Here is a 26312-nt window from a genome sequence, read left to right on the forward strand (position 1 = left end):
CCTCCACCCCAAGTGCTGAGGTACCACCATCTGCTTTTTGTTTCTGTAGATTTCCCTATAATGGCCTTTCGTATGAATGGAATCTTAGAATATGGAATCATTTCACAGATATATGTATATACATTGTAGTCATCACAGCAATCAAGATACAGAACTCTTTTAGCACCCCAAAGGTCCCCTTGGCCCCTTTCCAGCCAGAGTTCCCCTCTCCACTCCTAGCCCTAGGCAGCCATTGATCTGCTTTCTGTCACTATGGTTGTTCAATTTTAAAATATTCAACAAAGTATAAAATGTTCTGTACATTAAAAAGCATGTAATTGGCAAAATCGCAGAATACAGAGAAAATGTATTATTTCATTTGTTTGTAAAGCTTAAGGAATTTAAGGGTTAACTTTAAAAGTTTTTCAAATTATGAAATATGATTAAAATTTTTAATTATCATCAATTATACTTATATTTAAAATAATTTGTATTAACACTGTACATGTGCATATTTTGGTGATACTGGTTTACTTTCATTGGCATGTTACAATTTCATTACAGATTAAAAGACCTTACTTTCATGTGAAACCTTTGGAAAAGGCACAACTAAAAAACTGGAAAGAATACTTAGAATTCGAAATTGAAAATGGGACTCACGAACGAGTTGTGGTTCTCTTTGAAAGATGCGTCATATCATGTGCCCTCTATGAGGAGTTTTGGATTAAGGTAAGAAAATCATGTGCTCTTAAACTTGAATATATTACAAACATTGATCTAGTGACTAACCTTTTTTGTACTTCTGTTGAATGTTGTTCATATAACTATATCTGTTGCATTAGGAGATGGTCTGCTTGCAACCAGATTTGACTGCTGCATATGCCAACCTCGTTGCCTCTCTTCGTCCTTCCTTACAGAAACTAGTCTAGTGGTTCAATAAAGGTGCTGAATGGGTTTAAAAATAGAATTTTATCGTTCTGTCACAAATTTAATGGCTTGTTCAACTGTAAATTATTCAGTATTTCCTCTTTTCTGTATGTAGTATGCCAAGTACATGGAAAACCATAGCATTGAAGGAGTGAGGCATGTCTTCAGCAGAGCTTGTACTATACATCTCCCAAAGAAACCCATGGTGCATATGCTTTGGGCAGCTTTTGAGGAACAGCAGGGTAAGAGTGGAGAAATTCAGTTGATATTTTTGAGATTTTAAGTTATTTCAGGAAACAGTGACAAATTGAGTGGTAAGAGACGGTGTAAAGCAGAGTTTGGCAAACTTTTTCTCTAAAGGGCCAGATAGTAAAAGCCATGTGTTCTGACTTTTAGGCTTTGTAAGCCATTGTAGCCCCAAACAGCCATAGGCAGTATGTAAATATGCATGGCGGTTTCCCATTAGTTGCTGGATTTAGCCCATGGGTGATTGTTGCCAGTATCTGGTTATAAACATTATTTTAGTTGTTTAAACCAAAGCATAAACATTTAATTACTGTTTCTAGGTAATATTAATGAAGCCAGGAATATCTTGAGAACATTTGAAGAATGTGTGCTAGGATTGGCAATGGTTCGTTTACGAAGAGTGAGTTTAGAACGACGGCATGGAAATCTGGAAGAAGCTGAACATTTGCTTCAGGATGCCATTAAGAATGCCAAATCAAATAATGAATCTTCATTTTATGCTGTCAAACTAGCCCGGCATCTTTTCAAAATACAGAAAAACCTTCCAAAATCAAGAAAGGTGCTTTTGGAAGCAATCGAAAGAGACAAAGTATGGATTTGTATTTTTAAGAGTATCTTCTATTAAAAAAACCAGTGGTCAGTGTATTTTCACTGTGGCAACTGTGATGAAAGATTTGGTCTGTATGTAATATATTTTATTACTAAATGAGGACAACAGTCCCTCTAAACTGATGTTGCCATTTAAAAATTTTTTTCAAATTGTTTTGAATTAAAAGTTTGAGACATTAAGATTATTGGGTTAAAATTGTTGTAGACATTGTGATACTTTGTATTTTGCCTTTAGAAATTATCAACAAATTTACTGATTACTAAGTAGAACAGAGGACTTGGGAGAATACTTCATAAACGAAAGCATAGGCGTTGCCTATGTTGTAAGCACATTTAGAAGTGAGATGATTTTGCTTCTCCATAGAGTACTTCTTATGTATCAATTGAAAAAGGCAGTGTATAGGTAATAGGTAATTTCTCAAGTTTTAGGATTTTAGTTATTGCCAGGTCTGTTTAAGATACAGATTTATAGCAGTTCGCTTCTAGCTACAGTTTAAGATGTTCATCTTTTTTTTTTGAGTCTGTCGCCTAAGCTGGATTGCAGTAGTGCCATCTTGGCTCACTTCAACCTCTGCCTCCCGGGTTCAAGCGATTCTCCAGCCTCAGCCTCCCGAGTAGCTGGGATTACAGGCATGCATCACTGTGTCCGGCTAATTTTTGTATTTTTAGTAGACAGGGTTTCATCATGTTGGTCAGGCTGATCTTGAACTCCTGACCTCAAGTGATTTGCCTGCCTTGGCCTCCCAAAGTGCTGGGATTACAGGCGTGAGCCACCGCACCTGGGCTTTTTTTTTTTTTTGAGACAGAGTCTTAATGTCACTGAGGCTGGAGTGCGGTAGCGTGATCTCAGCTCACTGCAGCTTCCACCTCCTGGGTTCAAGCCATTCTCCTGCCTCAGGCTCCCGAGTAGCTGGGATTAAAGGTGTGCACCACCACGCCAGTTAATTTTTGTATTTTTAGTAGAGATGGGGTTTTACCGTGTTGGCCAGGCTGGTCTCAAACTCCAGACCTCACGTGATCCTCCTGCCTTGGCCTCCCAAAGTGCTGGGATTATAGGCATGAGCCACCACAGCCGGTTAAGATGTTTATCTATAGTTGTAGTAAAGATTTAAATTATTTGAAGCAAAGAGATATTTTTTATGTTTTATTTTCTAATTGTCATGGTAGGTCATGTCATACTAAATACAAGATAGGATATAGAGTATTAATTTACTGTCATTGAAAAATTTGCATTGTTTAGGAGATACTAGGATGATCAATTGATTGAAAAATTCATAAGTGTATTAATGAATTTTTTCACCCCTTTAGATACATGCTGAAAACATTTAGCATGAGTTGTATTTTAATACAATTTTCAATATTTTTTTCAAATTGACACATAAAAACTAAGGCATTTTAAATATCTGTGCTCTAATAAAAATATTTTAGAAATATTAATTGATGCTGCCTTTTACACAGGAGAACACAAAGTTATACCTCAATTTACTTGAAATGGAATATAGTGGTGACCTCAAACAAAATGAAGAAAATATCCTAAATTGTTTTGACAAAGCTGTACATGGTTCATTACCTATTAAAATGAGAATTACATTTTCTCAGAGAAAAGTGGAATTTCTTGAAGATTTTGGTTCCGATGTTAATAAGTAAGATATTAATTATATTACCTATTTGAATGATAAATGAGCGTTGATTTTTTGTATGGGGATTTGATGATTAGTATAGATTAATACATTGTTAAATTTTAAAATGTTCGTTTAGTTTACTTTTTCCTCAGATATATATGGGGGTAAATTCAATTTTGTAAATATATATGCACTTAACAGGAAGGCATAAGGTTTGTCTTTCCTTCAAAACTGTTTTCCCAATTTTAGAATGACAGTTTAAACCATGACTGAATGAGAGAATGCAGGAAGGAGCAATCCTATGAAAAGGGAAATGGGATAAAGATTGAACCCTGAAACCCAAATATTTAATATATAGGTCAATAAAGATGGATGGGATTAATCTCCAGTAGGAGTGCTATTTTCTGAGATTGGAGAAGAGGATGGATATGGTCCCACAGAACACGCCTAGTGGCCTCATCTTCCTTCATTGTAAAAGGCTGAAAGTTGAGGATGGTTGAAGAGAATGCTCCAGTGGATTTGGGAAAAGGACAAGTTTAAGATTAAATTTACTAAGAGTACAAATATTGGCTAGGGCACTGCTGAAGTTCCAGTCTTACCTGATTCTAGTAAGGAAATACACCAGTTCCTGTTAGGCGTGTACCTTTTCTGATTATTCTCATTTAGATTTCTGTTGAAACCACTGTAGATAAACTGAGAATTAGTTGTGTCTGGGTGTTTGTACATGTGTGTATGTATTTTTGATGGCTGCGTAAAATTTCAGTGCAACTAATATAACAGCTAATGTTTATATTAGTGTATTTTAATGTATTAATGTATATATTTGCATGCTTGGCATGATGCCAAATGTTTTATATTAGCTATCTTGCAGAAAATTCATAGCAGTCGAATGAGGGTATAGGGTTCTGTTCTCTTAATAGATGAGGAGAGGATTAAACAGAGATTAGGCATTTTTTCTGAGGTCATGTAGCTATTATCACATTGTGGAGCTAGGACTGAACCTACTTCAGTTTCTGCTCTTAACTGCTTGTGTGCTGTGTATTTAGTGTCTTATGTTTACACTGAAAAAGGTACACCAAAGATGAGATATGTAATTCTAGCTTCTAGTCTAGTTGAATGATACGATTAACAGGAAATAAGTAAGTGTATGAGGTAGCAAATAACTGCTAGGAGGGCTGTGATCTCTCTGTGGATCAGAATGGATTTGTCATGCTTCATAGAGGAGGTTGGGCTTTATTTAGTTATTACTGGATTCTGATAAGCTGAGCAGAGGACACAGTGGCGGAAGCAAGCTGAAGCTCCTCTAAAAGTAACATCTGCTTGATTGGAGGTTTTTGTGAAGTAGTGGAAGCGTGATCTTGACTGTGTCGTGCATTGAAAGCTAGACTGAATTGATAGCACATGCAGTAGGTAGTTGACAGTAGTAAGCTATTGGAATTTTGATCAGTGATATTAAATAACATTATTTTAATTTGGCAAAAATAGGCAGACAAATCGGAGATTCAACACAAGTGTCATTTAGTCCATTGTAAGTATAGGGAATGGAGTGTCTGAGTATCAGGACTATGATTTTAGTAGTAGAAATTTTAAAAATAAAGGAGCCGCTTAGAGATTTTCTTAGGCAGTTTCCTAAGTAAAAACAACTTTAAATATTTAATAAAGTTTGTTGTTTGTATATTCCAGAGGATATTTTTTTCTTTCAGGCTTCTGAATGCTTATGATGAACATCAAACACTCCTAAAAGAACAGGATTCTTTAAAAAGGAAAGCAGAAAATGGGTATGTCACTTTTTGCTAAGTCAAGAAGGGGTGCTTCATTATGGAAATGGCTTCAAACACAAATGTTTTTAAGTGTTACTTTTATGTTGTAATTTACATACTTTATTTTCATGATTTGAAAAAGTCTTGAGTGATTCAGAACTTCAGTAAAACAAATATACAGATAACATTAATCTATTCGTTAAAGTTCTTATCTGTGGGAGTTTTGAAAGTTTCCATTTTCATGTTTTATATAGATCAGAAGAACCAGAGGAAAAGAAAGCACATACAGAAGATACAACTTCATCATCTACACAGATGATTGATGGTGATTTACAGGCAAACCAGGCTGTATATAATTATAGTGCATGGTATCAAGTGAGTCTGCATAATTATAATTCTTTGTTCATACATGTTATTAGCATAAATTAGGATAGTTTCTTTTTTTTAAAAAAAGTTTTTGTCCCAATTGTGTAATATATTCTTTGGTGGTTAAGTACTAGAATTTTAGCAGTGAACACTTGCTTGTTTTCTTAAACATACCTGCTTTAATTATACTTTTACATATGGAACTCTGCCACAGTTCTAATATGCTAACATACTTACTTTTTCCTTTCAGTACAATTACCAGAATCCTTGGAATTATGGACAATATTATCCTCCCCCTCCAACCTGATGGGAAAAATGTAAATTTCAAATGGAGTGTGTGAAAAGTATGAAATTATTATTTTTTTTAATGAGGGATGTAAACAGTATAAGCTTGTTGTATTTGATAACCTGTCTTCCTTGTTTCTGTGTAACATGATTTGTTTAGTAATAGGGGGAAAATGTCAATTAGTAGCTTACCACAGATACTGTTTCCTACCATTTATAAAATTTACTTTTTATTGAAAAATTATTTTTTGATTTTTGCATTAAGTGGTCTAGAATTCTTTTGCAGTGCATTTGCAGCAGAATTTTGTAGCCTTAAGGGGTAGGAAGAAAAACCTGACTGCAAATCATGTCAGTGTAGTACAAAATTCTGAAAATACATAAGGGCTGGTTATTTACCTCCTTTTTTTTTTTTTTTTTTTTTTTTTAAAGAAAAAAGGACTTTTAACCTTTGCTGACAAGGTTTTGTCTGTTTCAGTTATACTTGTGAATTGTGATCTAACTGCAGAAAGGATACATTATTAAAATACTATGCCTTGGAATAGAGATTATAAATGAGAAAATGGAATGTTTGCATCCCTTTAAAAATGAAAATCATATCAAAAGTATGTTTCAGGAGACTTTGTATTTAGAATATTCATGTAAAACTTGTGAACAAGCTTTCATTTTGATCAAACTGATCTTCATTTTTGTAATAAAACGGAAGACTCATCCAGTAATTGTTTACGAATTTATTTTGGGGGGATCAATTAGTAATATTAACCTTATGTTCATCTTTATTAGTGGCTCACTGGTTTTGAAGTATACTTTTTCTAAATTCAGGTCTTGATCTTCCTGCCAAGATTTTTTCCCTTTTAGCATTTTGTTTGTTGCCCCTCAAGCCTTATGCTTTGGCCTTCTCATTATACAGGCAGTCTGTCCAGATAATTTTACCGGGAGTTACTCCCTGGTTTGATGAGGTCCTTAGTTCCAATTCCCTATCAGAACAATAATATATTAACACCAAACAAATCAGTCAGATCAAGACAGTGGATCAATTTTTATTGAGCCACTTAGTTTACAACATGAGGTAAAAGGAAAAAGTTCTCCTTGACCAGTATTTTACACAGCTGTAGGAAAGTATTTTAGACCAGGGATTCATAAGGGATTACATCATCTCTCAAAAGCTGGGATCAAGTAAACAAATTTTACTAACTCCTTGAATTTTCCAGTTGACTCTTCCTTTACAATAGTTACAAGTTCTAACTAACTAGTTATGTAAGTTTCTTCAAGGCCAAGTTTTATCATTGTTGCTAATATCCTTAGAGCTGAAGCACTGCTATTTCAATCGATATCCACTAATTCCACTTCAAAAATGAGTTTTGCATTTGGTGGAATTCTGTTGAAGAAGTCAAGGTACATTTGATAAAAAGTGCCTCTCCCCTACCCCCATAACCTTAGTGTAGGATAGGCGTCTGACTAGATAGGCTCACTAGATAAATTGAACTTGGACTAGGATCCTCCTTACCTGGATGCTTTACAAGTACTCCTAAATTAGCCACCACTTAGTGAAGACTATTATTAAGTACTCCAAAACAAAAGTAATGTCATTCTAGCTGGGGGGAAAAATATATATATACTGTATTAAAGTTTTTATGAGGTAGTACATAATATTTACTGTGCATTTTAGGATGCTAAGTTCAAGGCCAGGTATGGTAGTTCACACCTGTAATCCCAGCACTTCAGGAGGCTGATCAGGAGTTTGTGACCAGCTTGGCCAACACAGTGAAACCCTGTCTCTACTAAAAATACAAAAATTAGCCAGGTGTGGTGGTGCGCACCTGTAGTTCCAGCTACTAGGGAGGGTGAGGCAGGAGAACTGCTTGAGCCTGGCAGGCAGAGGTTGCAGCAAGCTGAGATCACGCTGCTGCACTCCAACCTGGGTGACAGAGCGAGACCCTGTCTCAAAAAAAAAACCAAAATATGCTAACTTAAGAGTTTTATATAATTTATATGTGCATCAGGTTGGTCTTGAGATGCTTCTTCTAATGGGAGAGGGAGCTGCAGCTGACCATTTGATTTTTTTCTTCCCCGGCCACCGAGACAGAGCCTCACTCTTTCGCCCAGGCTGGAGTGCAGTGGCACGATCACGGCTCACTGCAACGTCCGCTTCGCAGATTCAAGTGATTCTCCTGCCTCAGCCTCCAGGGTAGCTGGGATTACAGGCCTGCACCACCACGCCTGGCTTATTTGTGTATTTTTAGTAGAGGTGGGGTTTCACCATGTTGGTGAGGCTGGTCTTGAACTCCTGACCTCAAGTGATCTGCCCTCCTTGACCTCCCAAAGTGCTGGGATTACAGGCATTAGCCATGGCGCCCAGCCCGGCCATTTGATTTTGAAAAGCTAAGAAAGCTATTATATTCCCAAATATGTTTATCTGCTAAGACTACAGAAAGCTGCCTCCCAAAGGACTTGTTTTTTCAAACTTAATCTGATGGGTCCAAGAGGAATGGAACCAACAAAAGCCATAAACTTACCTTCCCTCTTACCTATTGGATTGGTCTGCTCTTAATGGTCTGGAGTCATTCCTTTTTTTTTTTTTTAAATGTTCACAAACTGGACTTATCAGTGAGTATTGTCATTAGTAGTAATAATGCTTACAGTAACACTGTTGATTCTGTGGTCTCCTTCAGTTCACAACTGGTAGTGTCCCACATCTATTCCATTTCTAAGCTTTGAATCTAATTGCCTGAAATTATACTGTACCATAAAATTACGATGAGCCATATTCGCATCGTAGTTTGCTACAGTTTGTACTGGGCATGGTAAGTTTTCTTAAACTCTTAAAAACATTAAGAATTGCTGTTTAAGCTTAAACTTCACAATTAAGGTCTTGGAAGTTAAGAATTTGAATAAGAGAAACAAAAATTCTAGCTGAGGTTTGAACTTTATACCAATAGAAAATCCTATTGTCTGTTGGAGGTGCTGACACAGAAGCATCTAAAGGTCAGGAAGACTAGTCTGGACAGGATTCTTGATCCAGAAGTGTGCCTGGACAGCATCTTTCACATCTGCAGGTGATCTAGAGGGTTTTTGTTTTTTGTTTTTTTTTACTTTAATTATGAGGGGGAAAAAAGGATACTTGGCATCAGGCTGTCCTTTCTTTCCATAAGCCCATTCTGGTTCAATCTCCAGTCGAGCCTTTTCTCCTTTACTCATAGTCAAGAGAGCTTCATCCCACTAAAGGCAAGAACAAAATAAAAACTAATGGTATTTTGCAAAAAGCACATGCAATACCAGGACAGTCAAGACAAGATTGTATGTTAAACACAGAATCTATTACTATAGATTTCACTATATTCTAAGGTAATGTACTTCAGTGAGTCCCTAAATCCTTGTCTTCCATTTCTTCGATGGAAAAAAAAAGGGTATTTTAAGCAGGGCTTTTTTAATGTGAAAAGAACCTTTTGGGGCTCATGCCTATAATCCCAGCACTTTGGGAGGCCGAGGTGGGCAGATCACTTGAGGTCAGGAGTTTGAGACCAGCCTAGCTAACATAGTGAAACCCCATCTCTACTAAAAATAAAAAAATTAGCTGGGTGCGGTGGTGGGTGCCTGTAATCCCAGCTGCTCGGGAGGCTGAGGCAGGGGAATCACTTGAACCCAGGAGGCAGAGGTTGCAGTGAGCCAGGATTGAGCCACTGCACTCCACTCTGGGCAGCAGAGTGAGACTCCGTCTCAAACAAACAAACAAACAAAAAAAACCCAAAAGCTTTTTGTAAACTGTAACATGCCATACATTATGAAAACCAGTTTGTTATTAGCACCATTATAAAAAAACCTGCAACACTTTTACATCACAGGACAAACTTGAGTTTATTTTTATTGGAATATACGGGCAAGTACTCACTGTAAAATTGTTTTTTTTTTTTTTGAGACAGAATCTCACTCTTTTGCCCAGGCCAGAGTGCAGTGGCAGTAGCGCTATCTCGGCTCACTGCAAGCTCCGCCTCCCGGGTTCACGCCATTTTCCTGCCTCAGCCTCCCGAGTAGCTGGGACTACAGGCGCCTGCCACCACGCCCGGCTAATTTTTTGTACTTTTTTAGTAGAGACGGGGTTTCACTGTGTTAGCCAGGATGGTCTCGATCTCCTGACCTCGTGATCCACCCACCTGGGCCTCCCAAAGTGCAGGGATTACAGGCATGAGCCACCGCGCCTGGCCTGTAAAATTGTTTTAAGATTACCAAATTGTAATAGTGGAGTCATGTTGGCACATAAAATACACTTTTTTTCTTTTTTTTCTTTTGAGATGGAGTTTCGCTCTTGTTGCCCAGGCTGGAATGCAATAGCGTGATCTTGGCTCACTGCAGCCTCTGCCTCCTGGGTTTAACCAGTTCTCCTGCCTCAGCCTCCCTAGTAGCTGGGATTACAGGCATGCCCAGCTAATTTTGGAAATACAATTTTTAAAATGTTACGGCACTAAGATCTTTTGCAAAAGGTAAAACTAACTTTTCAAAGAAACAATAAAAGCCTTCTGGGTTGGCCTCTCCATATTTTCCAAATTTGGATCTTAAAGCTAGTTGCCACAAACAGTTAAATCCGCATCACCACAGGGATAATATTCCTAATATTATACGCTGTATTGAAATGCAACAATCATATAAAGCTCAAGGGACAAAGTTAGGGTGGTCACATTTGGAAAATAAGAATATGGTAGACTAGCCGGGCAAGGTGGCTCGCGCCTGTAATCCCAGCACTTTGGGGGGCTGAAAAGGGCGATCACTTGAGGTCAGCACTAAAGACCAGCCTGACCAACATGATGAAACCCCGTCTCTACTAAGAATACAAAATTAGGTGTGGTGGCGCATGCCTGTAATCCCAGCTATTCGGGAGGCTGAGGCAGGAGAATCACTTGAACTCAGGAGACAGAAGTTGCAGTAAGCTGAGATTGCACCTTTGTACTCTAGCCTGGACAAGAGCGAAACTCTGTCTTAAAAAAAAAAATACGGTAGACTAGAAGAAATTTACCAGTATGCAAATAAGTTACAGAAATAGAAAAATGGCCCAATTTGATACATACTTGCTATCAACTTGGTACGGGCAGGTAACAATTTTTTTTTTTTTTTGAGATGGAGTCTCGCTCTGTTGCCCAGGCTGGAGTGCAGTGGCGTGATCTTGGCTCACTACAACCTCCACCTCCCGGGTTCAAGCAATTCTCCTGCCTCGGCCTCCCAAGTAGCTGGGACTACAGGCAAGTGCCACCATGCCCAGGTAACTTTTTGTATTTTTAGTAGAGACAGGGTTTCACAGTGTTAGCCAGGATGGTCTCGATCTCCTGATCTCGTGATCCACCCACCTCGGCCTCCCAAATTGCTGCAATTACAGGCGTGAGCCACCATGCCCGGCCAGGGCAGGTAACAATTACAAGTTATGTTCAACTAAACCTTTAGTTTCAAGATGTTTTATATTCTGTATATGATTGTCTGAACCATATCTTAGGACCTACCGATAGTACAGAGAGTAATATACTGAAGGTTCCTATAACTGCATTTAAATAAGCATTTCAGTTATTGATGTCTGATGTTCTGAGAATAACAATTTAAAACAAACAGTGGGCACAATGGGCAGGCCCTGGCATGAAAACCTGATTCATAGAAGGTGACAGTCTGCCCTGCTCTTTTATCTTCTTTTGTACAGTATAATGGTCAGTACAGGTCAAGCCTAACGTCCTCTTTTCTCAAAGTTTCTTTCTGTTATCTCTCACATATAAGTGTAGGTTAAAGCATGCTCATGTTTGAACAATTTTCTGGCATTGCAGCCTATGTTGTATGAGGTGAAAAGGCTGCAGAAACAAACTGCTTCTATGAGTACTTCAGTGGAACAGATATTTTACTTTTGCAAATTATATGTAAATGGTACAACAGTTATAAGACGTTTTACAGGAACCTTAAAAGACAAATTTAGAGGGCCAAACATTCTGACAAAGACTTACTTTATGAAGAAAAATAATAAAATGGGTACACATGGAAGGGACTAATATTTAAGCCCCTATTGTATTAGGTACTTCAAGTTATGTTCATTTAATCTTCTAAAAACATTGAGGTAGGCAGTACTGTCCTCATTTTATAGATAGCGAAACTGAGACCCAGACAACTTGTGCAAGATCAGCTAGCAATGATTATACCCAATCTGTCAGACTCCAAAGTCTGTTTCATTCGTATTATATCCCCAAACCTAATTCTTTATGGCACCATACTAGAAGCAGCATATGCCAGAATATCTACTGATTCATTGGCATTCTTTACTTACTCCTCTGATAACTTTGCCGACTCCAACCTTAAAACTTAAAGGCTTGGCATTTTTCTTCTTCTTTGCACCTGTAAAACAGATTTTCCTTATAATTAATGATATACTCTAATTTATTATTAGGATATTTCCATTGGAAATTATTAAATTCCAATGGAAAAATATAGTGGTTTGATTTCAGAATTACAATACTATATATTTTAAAAGAAAGAAAAATTTACTAAGATCATCCATCAATAAAATTCTGGCTGTAAAAATAATTACATTGTTAGCAAAGTGTAGAGGGGTAGGACCTATACTTCTATCACAAAACAGCATACTATCCTGCCTTTTCTATTCAAATACTAACACCTTACTTTGGACATTAACCAGGTTTAGACTGAGATTCCTTATCGTTTGCTTTCCAAAGAACAAGAGGTCTTTAGCCAGCCAATAATCAGTGAACTGAAGACCTCTTCCAAGTAGATCTTGGGGAAAGTATGTCTGGGTAAAAGTAGGTGACAGTCAGGAAAAAGGTACTGCTAACTACTCATCTGTCTGCCACCCAAGTATTTCGAATCTCTTTAAGCCAAAAACATAAGATTCCATTTAGACTTACTTGTTTGAATATTAGTATCAAAAACAGTCCCATCTTGTAGTGTTCCTGTATACCAGCAGTGAACAACATCTCCCTTTTTGGGAAAGTTGGTTTTATCTCCCTTTTTCAGAACAGATTTAGTATATTTTGGTGGACCCTAAAAACAAAAAACAACACACACACACACAGAGTTATTAATTTGTGTCCTTTAAAAGAATGACAAACAATAGCCAACAATGACCAAAGTCAGTTTAAAGAGTTTGATGGATTTGGTAATAAATAAATAAACAAAACCCTCAGTATCTAATTTCAAGGCTGTGATGTGACTATTAGTAACTTACACATCTATAATTTAATTTCAAATAACTTCCAGCTTCTTTGGAAGCTTAAACTCTTCTAATAAGATTCTGTTAATTATTCACCAAACCATAACATGATTTCAGTTATTTCCTAAAGTTAAAAAAAATCATTACTATTTAATTCATATGAAATCATAAGGCATTAAAATAAGGGATGGTGACTTCCCCTCACAAAGATTTGAACTGTTTTAGCAGCAATAATTGATACTACTAGGTGTTTTTATTATATCCAATTAAAATGAATACAGTGATATTGCCTCTGTCCCTGATTTGGAAAATAAATTCACACAATGGATGAAATTGCTGTAACAGGCATATTTCCTAGAACAAAGTAGGATTATCAGGGTCTTCTACAAAAAAGGTCACATATTAATCTAATCAATAGCAATTCATATATGAGAGGAAAGCAGACAGAGGAACTGTCAAGAATCTTAGGGAGTTAACTAAAAAAGAAGTGTACCAAATTTAAAAGTATCCTCCTTACCTAAATCTATTTGGTTTCTGAATTCAGACCAAATTCAGAGGGATCTGCATTATCCAAATCTGTATTTGGTTTCTAAATTTCATAAAATAAATAACAGAGGTGTGCTTGGATATCCAATAATTCAAATCTAATTAGTTCCTGAGTTTGAAAAGCAAGAAAAGGGTTTTCTTTATTCCTGACCTATTTCTTTTTTTTTTTTTTTTGAGATGGAGTCTCACTCTGTCGCCAGGCTGGAGTGCAGTGGCGTGATCTCGGCTCACTGCAACAACTGCCTCCTGGGTTCAAGTGACTCTCCTGCCTCAGCCTCCCGAGTAGCTGGGACTACAGGCGCCTGCCACCACGCCTGGCTCATTTTTTGTATTTTTAGTAGAGACACGGTTTCACCATTGTTGGCCAGGATGGTCTCGAACTCCAGACCTCGTGATCCGCCCGCCTCGGCCTCCCAAGTGTTGGGATTACAAGCGTGAGCCACCGCGCCTGGCCTATTCCTGATCTATTTCTAATTGGTCAAGTTATGCAAATTTTTATTCACTTTCATTTCCCTAGCTGAAGGTTTTATCCTTTTCCAAAACTTGTGATAAGTAAAAATATCTGTGCTGGGTGCGGTGGCTCACACCTGTAATCTCAGCACTTTGGGAGGCCAAGGTGGGTAGATCACTTGAGGTCAGGAGTTTGAGATCAGCCTGGCCAACATGGTAAAACCCTATCTCTATTAAAAATACAAAAATTAGGTGGGTGTGGTGGTGTGTGCCTGTAATCCCAGCTACTCGGGAGGTGGAGTCAGGAGAATCACTTGAACCCAGGAGGCGGAGGTTGCAGTGAGCCAAGATGGCACCACTGGGCGACAGAGCAAGGCTCCATCAAAAAAAAAAAAAAAAGTCTGATATCCTTGCAAATAGTTTACCTCTTGGACAAAAGATTTTCTCCCTGACCAAACCCTAGCTAGGGTCCTCTGAGCCCTCTTCTTCACAAGGCTTCAACCTTGGACTATAAAGATTTGAACAAACACAAGTTTCAAATAGCTCAAGGCCTTATTCCTAGGAGGACCTGATCCCTCCTTAAAGTGCCCGCCTCAGAAAACTTAAGGCTGCCAAAAAAAAATTTACTGTTTGTTCCAGCCAATGCCTCAAGATGAAGATAGGACCCATCTCTGTCTCTGTGGGAGCCTAATTTTGATAAGTGCCAGTTGGCAAACTCAGATGGGTTTCATATGGACCAACCCTCACTTCCTACTTTTTGTAATTTTTCACTTCCTTAACTCTGCTTAAATCCCTCCCTACTCCCTCATTCATTTTTTTTTTTTTTTTTTCAGACAGAGTCTCGCTGTGTCGCCTAGGCTGGAGTGCAGTGACATGATCTCGGCTCATTGCAAGCTCTGCCTCCCAGGTTCACGCCATTGTCCCGCCTCAGCCTCCCAAAGTAGCTGGGAGTACAGGCGCCCGCCACCAAGCCCAGCTAATTTTTGTTTGTATTTTTAGTAGAGATGGGGTTTCACCGTGTTAGCCAGGATGGTCTCCATCTCCTGACCTCGTAATCTGCCCACCTCGGCCTCCCAAAGTGCTGGGATTACAAGCGTGAGCCACCAGGCCCAGCCCCCTCATTCTTTTAAAAGGCCCCATTACCTCTCCACAAATCAGACTGGAGTTTAGCTCTTTCCCCTACTGTCAGTAGGCTGAATAAAATCTGTTTTCACCACTTTAATGTCCAATTGTGTTTATCTCTGACACCTTGAGTCAGTCCTCTACTCAACTGCTAGAGTGATATTAACAATTACTGCTTATAGTTTTGTGTCCAAAGGCCTAAACCATGCAGGATCTTAATCTATCCCTCCCAGAAGTTCCAGAATTCTATCAGCCTTTGAACTCTTGTCTCTTCCATTACCTTCTCAGTAGAACAGGTGCACACAGCATAGAAATCTTTCAATCAGCTGGGCACAGTGACTCAACACCTGTAAACCCAGCACTTTGGGAGGCCCAGAAGGGTTGATCACCTGAGGTCAGCAGTTCGAGACCAACCTGGCTAACATGGCGAAACCCTCGTCTCTACTAAAAATACAAAAATTCGCTGGGCATGGTGGCAGGCGCCTGAAATCCCAGCTATTTAGGGGGCTGAAGCAGGAGAATCACTTGAATCCAGGAGGCAGAGGTTGCAGTGAGCCAAAATTGTGCCACTGAATTCCAGCCTGGGCGACAAGAGTAAAACTGTATCTTAAAAAAAAAAAAAAGAAATATTTCAATATACATATTTTTTTCCTTTTTTAAGAGACAGGGTTTCAGTGTTGCTGAGGCTGGAGTGATCGTACCGCTATAAAATGCTGAGATATTTTACACTGGCATGATCACAGCTCACTTACAGGCTCAAGCAATCCACCCGCCTCAGCCTCCCAAAGTACTGGATTACAGGCGGGAGCCATTGTGCCTGCTTAATAATATTTCAAAAGTATAAAAATATTACTGTCTGCAAGGGAGCAATGAAACAGAAAATGGCATGAAATAAGGCTAGAAAAATACGTAGGACATGTTAGAATTTGTGTTTTTATCTTTAGGACATTAGCCAATTTAGAGTTGTAAATAGAGAAGTTACAGAACCAGATCTGTGTTTATTTTATTTATTTATTTATTTCTGAGACTGAGTCTCACCCTGCCCAGGCTGGAGTGCAGTGGCGTGATCTCAGCTCACCGCAACCTCTGTTTCCTGAGTTCAAGCAATTCTCCTGCCTCAGCCTCCCGAGCAGCTGGGACTACAGGCATGAGCCACCATACTTGGCTAATTTTTGTATTTTTAGTACAGATGGGGTTTCACATGTTGGCCAGGCTGGTCTCGAATTCCTGACCTCAGGTGATCTGCCTGCTTCAGCCTCCCAGAGTGTTGGGATTACAGGCGTAAGCCACAGTGCCCAGCCAGATTTGTGTTTTAAATAGATCACTGTGACTGAAATATAAAGAATGACTTGGGAAGCAAAAGTAGAAGTGGAGAGAATTGTTAGGAAAAAAATTATTATAGTAGTTTAGGTTTAGACCAGGGTGCTAACAGTGAGGATGACAAAACATGAATGGCTTTGGGATATATTTTGGAGGCAGAATCACCAGAAGTTGGTAATGACTACATGTGAAGCAGTTATCAAAGATGAAGTTGTCAAATTTTTCGTTTGAGTACTTTTATACTGACTTCTAATTGCTAAGTGTGAGTTTCTGTCGTAACTTATATTTTCTTTCCTGTACAATACTCATTCATACCATGAAAATTTTCCTCAATGGCTATTTAATATATAATAGACAATAAATATATTGACAATGACTGATTTAAAGTCCGATAAGAGCTATTAGACAAGTCTTTATATTAAAATAAAGGTAGAAATAAATAATACAAATGTGCTTAGGAATGTATGCACTTGTATATGTATACAGCAAAGTCTCACATGGTAAAAATCCCAGAGGAAGCAATGAGCCCAGGAGTTGGGTCTTAAAGGGAGCACAGAAGTGACAAATAGGGATAGTAAAAGGACACTCTAAGGAAGAAATAAAATATGGAGGTAGGAAAGGGCATGATTTAGTAGACAATGAGCAGACATTTGTGGTCAAAGAAAAAAAAAAATTTTTTTTTTTTTGAGACAAGGTCTTACTCTGCCACCTAGGCAGTGCAGTGGCACAATCTTGTCCCACTGCAATCTCTGGCTCCCAAGCTCAAAGGATCCTCCCTGCTCAGCCTCCTGAGCAGTTGGGACTACAGGCACACACCACCATGCCTGACTACTATTTTGGTAGAGACAGGTTTCGCCATGTTGCCCAGGCTGGTCTTGAACTCCTGGGCTCAAGTGATCCACCTTCCTTGGCCTCCCAAAGTGCTGGGGTAATAGGTGTGAGCCACTGCACCTGGCCAAGAACATGTCTATACACGCTGGGCACAGTGGCTCACGCCTGTAATCCCAGCACTTTGGGAGGCCGAGGTGGGTAGATCACGAGGACAGGAGTTCGAGAATAGCCTGACCAACATGGTGAAACCCTGTCTCTACTAAATACAAAAATTAACCAGGCGTCGTGGCGCGCGCCTGTAATCCCAGCTACTCAGGAGGCTAAGGCAGGAGAATTGGTTGAACCCGGGAGGCAGAGGTTGCAGTGAGCTGAGATCACACCACTGCATTCCAGCCTAGGCAACAGAGCAAGACTCCGTCTAAAAAACAAGAATACGTCTGTAGAAACATGGAATATGGAGCTTAGCAGCGGCCACATTTTGGAAAGTTTTGAATGCCAAGAATAAGAAATTTGGATATATATTGAAGACCAGTGGTGACCAATAAAAATGGGAGTCACAAATATAATTTTAAGTTGTCTAATAGCTGCACTTAAAAATGTAAAAAGAAAGAGATGAAGTGTGTCTATGCCAGGCAGTGGTATGCCTGTAGTCCCAGTTATTCTGAATATTCTGAGGCAGGAGGATCACTGGAGCCCAAGAGTTCGAGTCCAGCCTGGGCAACACAGCATGACCCTGTCTTTTTTTTTTTTTTTTTTTTTTTTTTGAGACTGAGTCTCCCTCTATTGCCCAGGCTGGAGTGTAGTGGCACAATCTCGGCTCACTGCAACCTCTGCCTCCTGGGTTCAAGTGATTCTCCTGCCTAGTCTCCCAAGTAGCTGGAATTACAGGTGCATGCCACCATGCCCAGCTAATTTTTGTATTTTTAGTAGAGACGGAGTTTCACCATGTTGGTCTCAAACTCCTGACCTCAAGTGATCTGCCCTCCTTGGCCTCCCAAAGTGCTGGGATTACAGGCACCAGCCACTGTACCTGACTGACCCTGTCTTTTTTTTTTTTTTTTTTTTTGAGACAGAGTTTCACTCTTGTTGCCCAGGCTGGAGTACAATGGCGCGATCTCAGCTCACCACAACCTCCGCCTCCTGGGTTCAGGCGATTCTCCCACCTCAGCCTCCCGAGTAGCTGGGACTACAGGTGTGCACCACCATATCTGGCTAATTTTTTGTATTTTTAGTAGAGACAGGGTTTAACCATGTTGGCCAGGCTGGTCTCGAACTCCCAACCTCAGGTGATCCGCCTGCCTCGGCCTCCCAAAGTGCTGGGATTACAGGCATGAGCCACCATGCCCGGCCTCCCAACCGACCCCTGTCTTAAAAAAAAAAATAAAAATTTTTTAAATGAAAAATTTTCTTATTTAAACTAAAACATCCCAAATACCATCATTTCAATAAGTAATCACTATAAAAAATACTGAGATATTTTACAATCTTTTTAAAAAAAGAAACATCTAAATTACACCTTTGAAACTGAGTATATATTTTACTCTTAAAGCACATTTCAGTTCCAAGTAGCTAAAGCACTCTGTAGCCACATATTGTTAGTAACTACCATACTGAACAGGGCAATTCTAGACAACACTCAATTACTGAAGATTTTTCAGCAGGGTGTGGTTTGCAAAGTATTGTTTTAGAAATCTTATTAGAATACCCATTTTGTTGCTGACTGGATAAAGAAAGAGAAGGGAGGCAAGAAATGAACAACGTTTTTAACACTCTGGGTATGAGGCCTTGCTTTGAATGCTTGAAAATGGAAAAGGAATGAACGTTTAAAATAAAAGGAAGATGTTTGAGAGCATTAGTCCTGAAGGAGACATGAGAAAGAAAAAGGGACGAAAAGATTCAGAGAAATTTTAAGCTCAGAAGAAGGGAATGGCAATGGCTAGACGTTCACATTTTGGCAATACAGAACATAGGAGCATATAAAGAGAAGGGAGGCCAGGGGCAGTGGCTCATGCCTGTAATCCCAGCACTGGAAGGCCTAGGTGGGTGGATAACTTGAGGTCAGGAGTTCAAGACCAGCCCAGCCAACATGGAGAAACCTCGTCTCTATTAAAAATACAAAAATCAGCTGGGCGTGGTGGCGCCTGCCTGGAGTCCCAGCTACTGGGGAGGCTGAGGCAGGAGAATCACTTGAACCCAGGAGGTAGAGGTTGCTGTGAACCGAGATGGCACCACTGCACTGCAGCCTGGGCGACAGCGAGACTTTGTCTCAAAGACAAAAACAAAAAGAAAAAAAGAGAAAGGAGTAAGAAGGGACTGAGAATTTGTGAGAAAATGTCAAATACTTTATGTGAGCAATGAGCAATGTGATGGAGAATTGGGCAAAGGATAGTATAAATGTTGCTGAGTAGCAATGAAACTAGAAAACATGCTTGGCTAATATTAAGCATGAATTTATACCAGGCTGAATAAAAGGTTTTATGATTATGTGTTTATAATGCCTGCTCTCCAGTCCCAAAGCATGAAGACAGAGAGTAGACAAGGAGGGTTAGCAAGGAAATGGACAAGAGGCTTTTGAATGCAGGACGCTAGGAAAACAGTCACAGTACATAATTGGGCTCAAGCTGGCCAGTTAAACAAACAAGTTTTAAATAAAATGATAGAGTTTAGGACCCTCATAAGCTCTCTCTAGATTGTCTCTAGCTCTTATGAACTTACCTTTTAATTTATTTGTAACTTCTTTTCTTAACTCCTTAATGAAATATTATCTGTCTCCTAAAACCATCCTCATTCTAATTTCCTGGAGGGTAAACTATGTTGCCAGTTGCTTCTGAAACCCTTCAATAATAATTGCTCCATTTACCTTAGTAGCTACTCAATAGATATAACATTTATCAAATATTAATTGTGATAAACTTTAAAATTGCTTTGTGTGCACATATACCTATAAACATTAATTTGTGCTTTTTAGCCAATAGGAAAAGATCATGCAAAATTAACTAACTTTAATCAAATAAACATCTATAATTGTATAACTGAACTTACACTTTCCACAAATACCCAAAAACTACACTGTCATCAATAGCCTCACCTCTTTACAAGAACTAAATATAGATTATTATCACTGATACTAAGACAATGAGTGAGCTTAGATAGTAAGGTATTATCAGAAATGACAAGATTATAATCAATTCAACTCTGCTAAGTCAGTTCTTAGTAGCTGATCTTAGCTCTACGAAGGCTGTCAATTTGCAGGAATGAATTAATCTCGTTCTTCAAACCTTTGTACCAAAATATAAAACCTGAGTTGGGAAAACTGAGACACATGAACCCACATCCTGCGGCCAAGCCTGGATTATTTCTATTGCGAGGGACACCACGTACATTAGAAAAAGCTAAAAATAATCAAAACAAAATGTATTTCACTCAGTCCAACTTGGCTATAGAATCAAGGCCTTAAAATAGCTTTGAAAGCTCAGAAGGTCTGGACAGATGTGGAGGCAATATTAAATACAATATCAGAAGTGTTTCATAGAATAGGCTAATAACTGTAAAGCACTAGTTCTTAGGATTATTTCTGTCCCAGTACACCTAAGGGAAACGGCACACTCCGTTAAGTGTTTGGGTCATTGAAAGTGGTCATATTCAACCACCCTTCTCTATGAGAAATTAGTGTAAAAATAAAGAAATAAATACAATTTCTAGAATCCACATGATAAAATAAAAAAAAATTATATACAGACCTCATCCAGGGTCTCTTCAGACTTGGTTTCTTTGGGTTTATCTTCATTAAGCTTCACATTTTTTACTTGCTCAGACACTTTACTTATACTTTCAGTACCCTTAAAACGCTGTAAGGAAAATGTTGTAACATCATACCCAAGACAGGCTACAACCAAGAAGCAACATCAAGATTTTCAGTCTCTCAATTAAATGAACATCTGCATAATAAATATAGGTTGTATAACACAATTGTGAATAAATGGTCTAAGGAAACGAAGAGCAAAGAAAGAATTTTGTTCATAATTTATTTTTAAACAATAAATTATTACCCTCAAACCAGCTTACAATATAAATTCTAAAATGAGAACCATGACCTTAGAAAGGCCAACTCATACCCAGAGATATAAACACTATTCAAGTAACTCCAAAGATTTCTTTCCTGTGGAAGATACTCATTTCATAGTAAACAAATACGAGAGAATGTCTTAAAATTTATTTTTGTAAAGCTCAGCCTAAATCTAAACCAGACTTTAAATTCATTAGTGAAATGGAAACTTATTTTCAATATAACATTTAACATATATAATAAAACAACAACAACAAAATACATTTAATATACACCATATGCTAAAGTAATATGGTAATACCACTGACCTAATAAATTTATAACTTCAGTGGACTTAAGAATTTGTTGTCTCAATTTAAGCTACAAAATCCAGACGCTTTGAAAATACTGAAACATTCTGCCATACTGCAGGTTAGCCTTGCTAGATTTGACAGCTAGTTCACTTATGATAATAGTTCAGAAAAATTACAGGTGGAAAAGCTCCAACACATTCAGCAAATAAATGCATTTTAAACATCTTTTTTGGAAATAAAATTTCAAAAGTGATGTTCTGCTAACAGAATCTAACAATACTCACCTTAGTTTCAAAAAGATGGTTATAGGCTGTAACCAAGTGGTCCTTGTTAGCTGTCTTGGCCACATTTTTAATGTTTCCTAATAATTTATGTTCTGCAAGAAACTATAAGGAAAAAAGCTGGGTAATCAAGATAACTTCTCCCGAGTAAGAAGTGTTTAAAATTAGAAAACGACCCTTTTATGTTAGCAGTTGTGTTTTCAATAGTACTAGTATTGAAGAAGAAATAAACCCTATAGTTTATAGTCTACTTTGTTACAAAAAAAGTAAGAGATTTTTTAAAAATTGGGTATTTACAAGAATTAGCGACAAGACTGCAACTGTAGTGTTATGTACTGAACACAGTGGTTCATCCTAACTTTTTTCCTGTCAACACTCACGAAGAATAACATTTATACAGCAAGCACACTGTGGTGAATTGAGTCAGCTGCTCACTGCAGGAGGATACTCGGGTGCAGCCCTTGAGAGCCTCCAGCCAGGTTGGGCATAGGTATCCTGAGGCATTTGTAACCCATTCTTAGCAGACTAGGAAGAGTCACTGTTACACAAGTATGTAACATACATATGTTGAGATTGCTATGCTTAACATCATATATATAATTGCTAAGTATATGGGCTGTGGAGTCATATTATCTAGGTTAAAATCCTAGCTGTGTGGGCCGGACGCGGTGGCTCATGCCTGTAATCTCAGCATTTTGGGAGGCTGAGGCAGGCGGATCACCTGAGGTCAGGAGTTTGAGACCAGCCTGGCCAACGTGACAAAACCCCATCTCTACTAAAAATACAAAATTTAGCCGGCCATGGTGGCGCATGCCTGTAGTCCCAGCTCGGGAGGCTGAAGCAGGAGAATTGCTTGAACCTGGGAGGCAGAGGTTGCAGTAAGCCGAGATCGCACCACTGCACTCCAGCCTAGGTGACAGAGCAAGACTCTGTCTCAAAAAAAAAAAAAAAAAAAAAAAATCAATCCCAGCTGTCTGACACTAGACAGGGTACTAAGCTTGTCTAAAGACTCAGCCTCCATATCTGTAGTGGAAGATTAATAACAGCGTGTACGTCAAAGAGTTGATATAAGGATAAAATGCAAAAATCCATTTAATGCATTTAGCATAGAGCCTGTCACACAGTAAGAACTTAATAAATATTGGGATTATGATTAATACTGTATTTAATAACTCAAGGTAACAGTGGAATTCCTTTTCTCTCAAATATAAGACTGCTAAGATGGCAGATGGACACTAAAATACTACTGCTGAAATAGCAAGTTGTAATATATCTTTATCTGAAAATCACGTAATTGTGAGGATTTCCATAACTTCTTTGTTTGCTTATTTTATTCTGCTTCTTTTTCTGCCTTGTGGTCCTTGCTTAATTCCTAATTTTGTTACATTCTCAAAGTTGTCCTTTGGCATCTTCTAAGCTTTTGAGAAAGCAGTTAACATTATTAGCAGTTAACAGCTAACACTATCACTATTGTATTTTTTTTCTTTTGCTTTTTCTTTCAAAGATATGTTCTAAATAACAGCTGATGGGGAAAGGAGACAAAGTTGATTAAACGGAAGTAATCAGTTACCTTTAGCACGCTGGTGGTTTCTTGTTAAAGACTCCAGAAAATACCCAAAGCATAAAAGCATAAACATCTCTGTGATATCTTATGATTAATAAAATAATTATTGTCAAGTATAGGTCTAAGTGTTACTGACCACTGAAGATTATTATTTTTTGAGACAGAGTCTAGCTCTGTCGCCCAGGCTGGAGTGCAGTTGCCCAATCTCGGCCCACTGCAATCTCCCTCTCTTGGGTTGAAACGATTCTCCTGCCTCAGCCTCCCGAACAGCTGGGATTAGGGGCGCCCGCCACCAGGCCCAGCTAATTTTTTTTGTGTTTTTAGTAGAAATGAGGTTTCGCCACGTTGGCCAGGCTGGTCCTGAATGCCTGGCCTCAAGTGATTCGCCCGCTTTGGCCTCTGAAAGTGCTAGGATTACAGGAATGAGCCATCACGCCCGGCCGAGACTATGCATTTAAAAGATTAATATGTTACAAAAACATTTTGATAATCCAAGTCTGTTGAAATTGTTCCACGTGGCCCAGTTTTACATACAATTCCACATGGCATGATTTGTTTCATAAGAATATGATGGATGAAGTACACGACTGAGGTATTATTAAATGTTAATGATGTCTATTCTATTGTTTCAGATGAAATACGAATTGGCTTAAGAGAAAATAGTTCCATTAAAAAGGGGTAAGATCCCCAACGCATGTTCTTTTTCACCCTTGTACCTCCAAACAATGAGAATAGTTCTTGTTACAGATGTTGTATTAATATTTGCTAAATTAAGATGCGGATGCCAGGATAATAATTAAGGAAGAAGGCACTGGAAGTTGGAGAATTCTTGTATCTGTCATGACGCCCGCCGAAGATGAAAATAAAACATAAGCTTCTCAAAATAACCCAGAAACAGTGGCTCACGCCTGTAATCCCAGCACTTTGGGAGGCCGAGGCGGGCGGATCACGAGGTCAGGAGATCGAGACCATCCTGACTAACACGGTGAAACTCCGTCTCTATTAAAAATACAAAAAATTAACCTGGCGTGGTGGCACGCGCCTGTAGTCCCAGCTACTCGGGAGGCAGAGGCAGGAGAAATCGTTTGAACCCGGGAGGCAGAGGTTGCAGTGAGCCGAGATCGCGCCACTGCACTCCAGCCTGGGCAACAGAGAGAGACTCCGTCTCAAACAAACAAAAAAACCCAGAAACAATTTTTCTAAATGAAAAGTTTAGAATTTTTAAAATTGTATAGAAAACACAAGCAGTCTGCCGCTTGTAGGAGAATGCTGCGTGCACAACTATTTCAGCAATTTAAGAGATGCATGAATCAACTTATTTTCCAAAGGAAAAACAAGTGTCACAAAAATAACTTGACTATAGACGGACGGTTAAGATGGAGACTATGCTGACAAATGGAGAGCGTACAGTATAAAGCATTCCAAATAAGTTTCTTAGTCTGTTTATAACAATGACAGACCACTGCACAAGAGAAATGTGCATGTAGCTCCTTTAAAGTATAAAGGTGAAAAGGTCATTTAAAGGGTCGATGTGTTAAACCAAAACTTAAACCACAACCTACGGATTTTTTAAAAATCACACGCATTAATGTTCAGTATTTAGTAAATTGTTGAGAAAAGCAAGTCGGATACACCGTTCCCACAGAAATCTTCACATCCCTTCCCATTTCCCTAGGAGCCGGCGCCCCGCTCCCAGGAGTCTCATCCACACCACTATTCCTCGGCCTCCCCGCCCTAGCCCCCAATATCTTCGGGTTCCTATTTTTCTGGCCTCCACCCCCACTCAAGGATCCCAATGAGGTTCTAACTCTACAATCGCAGCCTGTGTGCCCCAGGAAATAAAGCTGCTCCCCTGCCCCAGCAGAGAACGCCCGAGGGGCGGGAGCGAGGCTCCAAAGTACTCGCTGGGCCGCTCCGGCCTTCCAGGCCACCGGCCGCGGGAAGACGAGGGCGGGGGCACAGAGGAATACGGAATGTATGGGCATCTCCAGGGGGGTGAGGCGTCCCTCAGGCGCACCAGCCCGGCCGCCCCTACGCCTCCGGTACCGAATCTGAACCGTGTTCCTGCAGAAACTTGATAATGTCCTTCTTGGGCAGCTGTTCACTGCGCAGCTGCTCCACGGTCCACGCCCGCTGTGGAACGGCCGCCGCCATCTTCCCCCGCTGCCTCCGCTTTACTGAGCCAGCCCGCCGCAGTTCGGCATCGCCCCGCCCCCTAGGGCGGGGCGTGGCCACTCACGGAGGTCGAGGGGCGGGCCACTGCTCTAGCAGTCGGGATTGGGGCCTGTCTTTGAGTGACGTCAAGGCTGTGCTATGAGGGCTTCTTTGTTGAGTCCGGGTTAAAAAACCTACCGCGGTCGTCTCTGCAGTCTACTGAGTTGAAGACCGCTAGAGATCTTCGATTCTGAATTAGACCCCTTGTGAAGCGACCTCTGATGGTAGCGACATTTATCAACCATTACCCACATTTAAGGCAGCTATGCCTTTAAAGTCCAATCTATAACCTGTTAAAAGAAAACAACATTCAGGCTCCTTATCTCGTTTTATCTAGTTCTAGCCTAAAAATTCACACCTAAAGTGCTTCAGTCCTTGTCGATCCGAAAACCCATATCCCACCATTTCCCTTTTAAAGATCACTCAACCGAAACTTAAATACAAACTGCCCATCCCCTTCCTCCCATACAAATACGAGAAAGTTTGTCCAAAACGAAGTTCAGAAACTTGAACAAATAAAACAATTTATAAAGAAGCCGCACTCAGGATGCCACTTGCTGATGAGAATGACATTATTAATGCTCGTAACTCTGTGATGTATATTTTTTTCTCAGTACACGAGGAAACAAATTTACAGTGGTTACG

General features: G+C 39.3%; 2 protein-coding genes and 1 non-coding gene across 8 annotated transcripts in view; 2 read left to right on the forward strand and 1 right to left on the reverse strand.

Annotated features, from left to right (window-relative positions):
• PRPF39 (pre-mRNA processing factor 39) overlaps positions 1-6215 on the forward strand; it is a 29883-nt gene extending 23668 nt beyond the window's left edge. For all 5 annotated transcript variants that reach the window (XM_058429507.1, XM_032134764.2, XM_058429508.1 and 2 more), the window contains 7 exons: positions 544-708; positions 1022-1148; positions 1473-1741; positions 3220-3404; positions 5087-5161; positions 5398-5518; positions 5760-6215. In XM_058429507.1, coding sequence (XP_058285490.1) covers positions 544-708; positions 1022-1148; positions 1473-1741; positions 3220-3404; positions 5087-5161; positions 5398-5518; positions 5760-5816 — 999 coding nt within the window. In that variant the 3' untranslated portion in view covers positions 5817-6215. The remainder of the gene's footprint in view (positions 1-543; positions 709-1021; positions 1149-1472; positions 1742-3219; positions 3405-5086; positions 5162-5397; positions 5519-5759) is intronic.
• On the forward strand, positions 1807-1892 carry LOC116456486 (small nucleolar RNA SNORD127). Its single transcript, XR_004244709.1, has one exon. It is a non-coding gene; the product is annotated as a small nucleolar RNA SNORD127 (small nucleolar RNA).
• Positions 6216-6815: 600 nt separating the features above from the next.
• On the reverse strand, positions 6816-25659 carry FKBP3 (FKBP prolyl isomerase 3). Of its 2 annotated transcripts, XM_032134771.2 has the most exons (8): positions 23460-25469; positions 22338-22427; positions 21893-21984; positions 20990-21097; positions 12676-12811; positions 12081-12148; positions 8913-9010; positions 6816-7169 (listed from the first exon to the last, which is right to left on the reverse strand). In XM_032134771.2, the coding sequence occupies exons 1-8, from the start codon at positions 23524-23526 to the stop codon at positions 7115-7117; spliced, it is 714 nt and encodes a 237-aa protein (XP_031990662.1). In that variant the 5' UTR covers positions 23527-25469; the 3' UTR covers positions 6816-7114. The 2 variants fall into 2 exon arrangements, with proteins under 2 accessions (XP_031990662.1, XP_031990663.1); XM_032134772.2 differs by lacking the exons at positions 22338-22427; positions 23460-25469 and adding an exon at positions 25500-25659 and having other exon boundaries at positions 21893-21994.
• Between the last annotated feature and the right edge of the window lie 653 nt (positions 25660-26312).

Source organism: Hylobates moloch, unplaced genomic scaffold, assembly GCF_009828535.3.
Source record: "Hylobates moloch isolate HMO894 unplaced genomic scaffold, HMol_V3 SCAFFOLD_16, whole genome shotgun sequence".
NCBI classification, from domain to species: domain Eukaryota; kingdom Metazoa; phylum Chordata; class Mammalia; order Primates; family Hylobatidae; genus Hylobates; species Hylobates moloch.

Bases quoted from the DNA above. Each gene is read 5' to 3' on its own strand.
- FKBP3 (XM_032134771.2), bottom strand. From the start codon at position 23,526: ATGTTTATGCTTTTATGCTTTGGGTATTTTCTGGAGTCTTTAACAAGA. The intron at 21,098-21,892 runs GTGAGTATTGTT...TTTTCCTTACAG, and splicing joins ACCATCTTTTTGAAACTAAG to CGTTTTAAGGGTACTGAAAG. The intron at 12,149-12,675 runs GTAAGTCTAAAT...TCTGTTTTACAG, and splicing joins TGATACTAATATTCAAACAA to GTGCAAAGAAGAAGAAAAAT.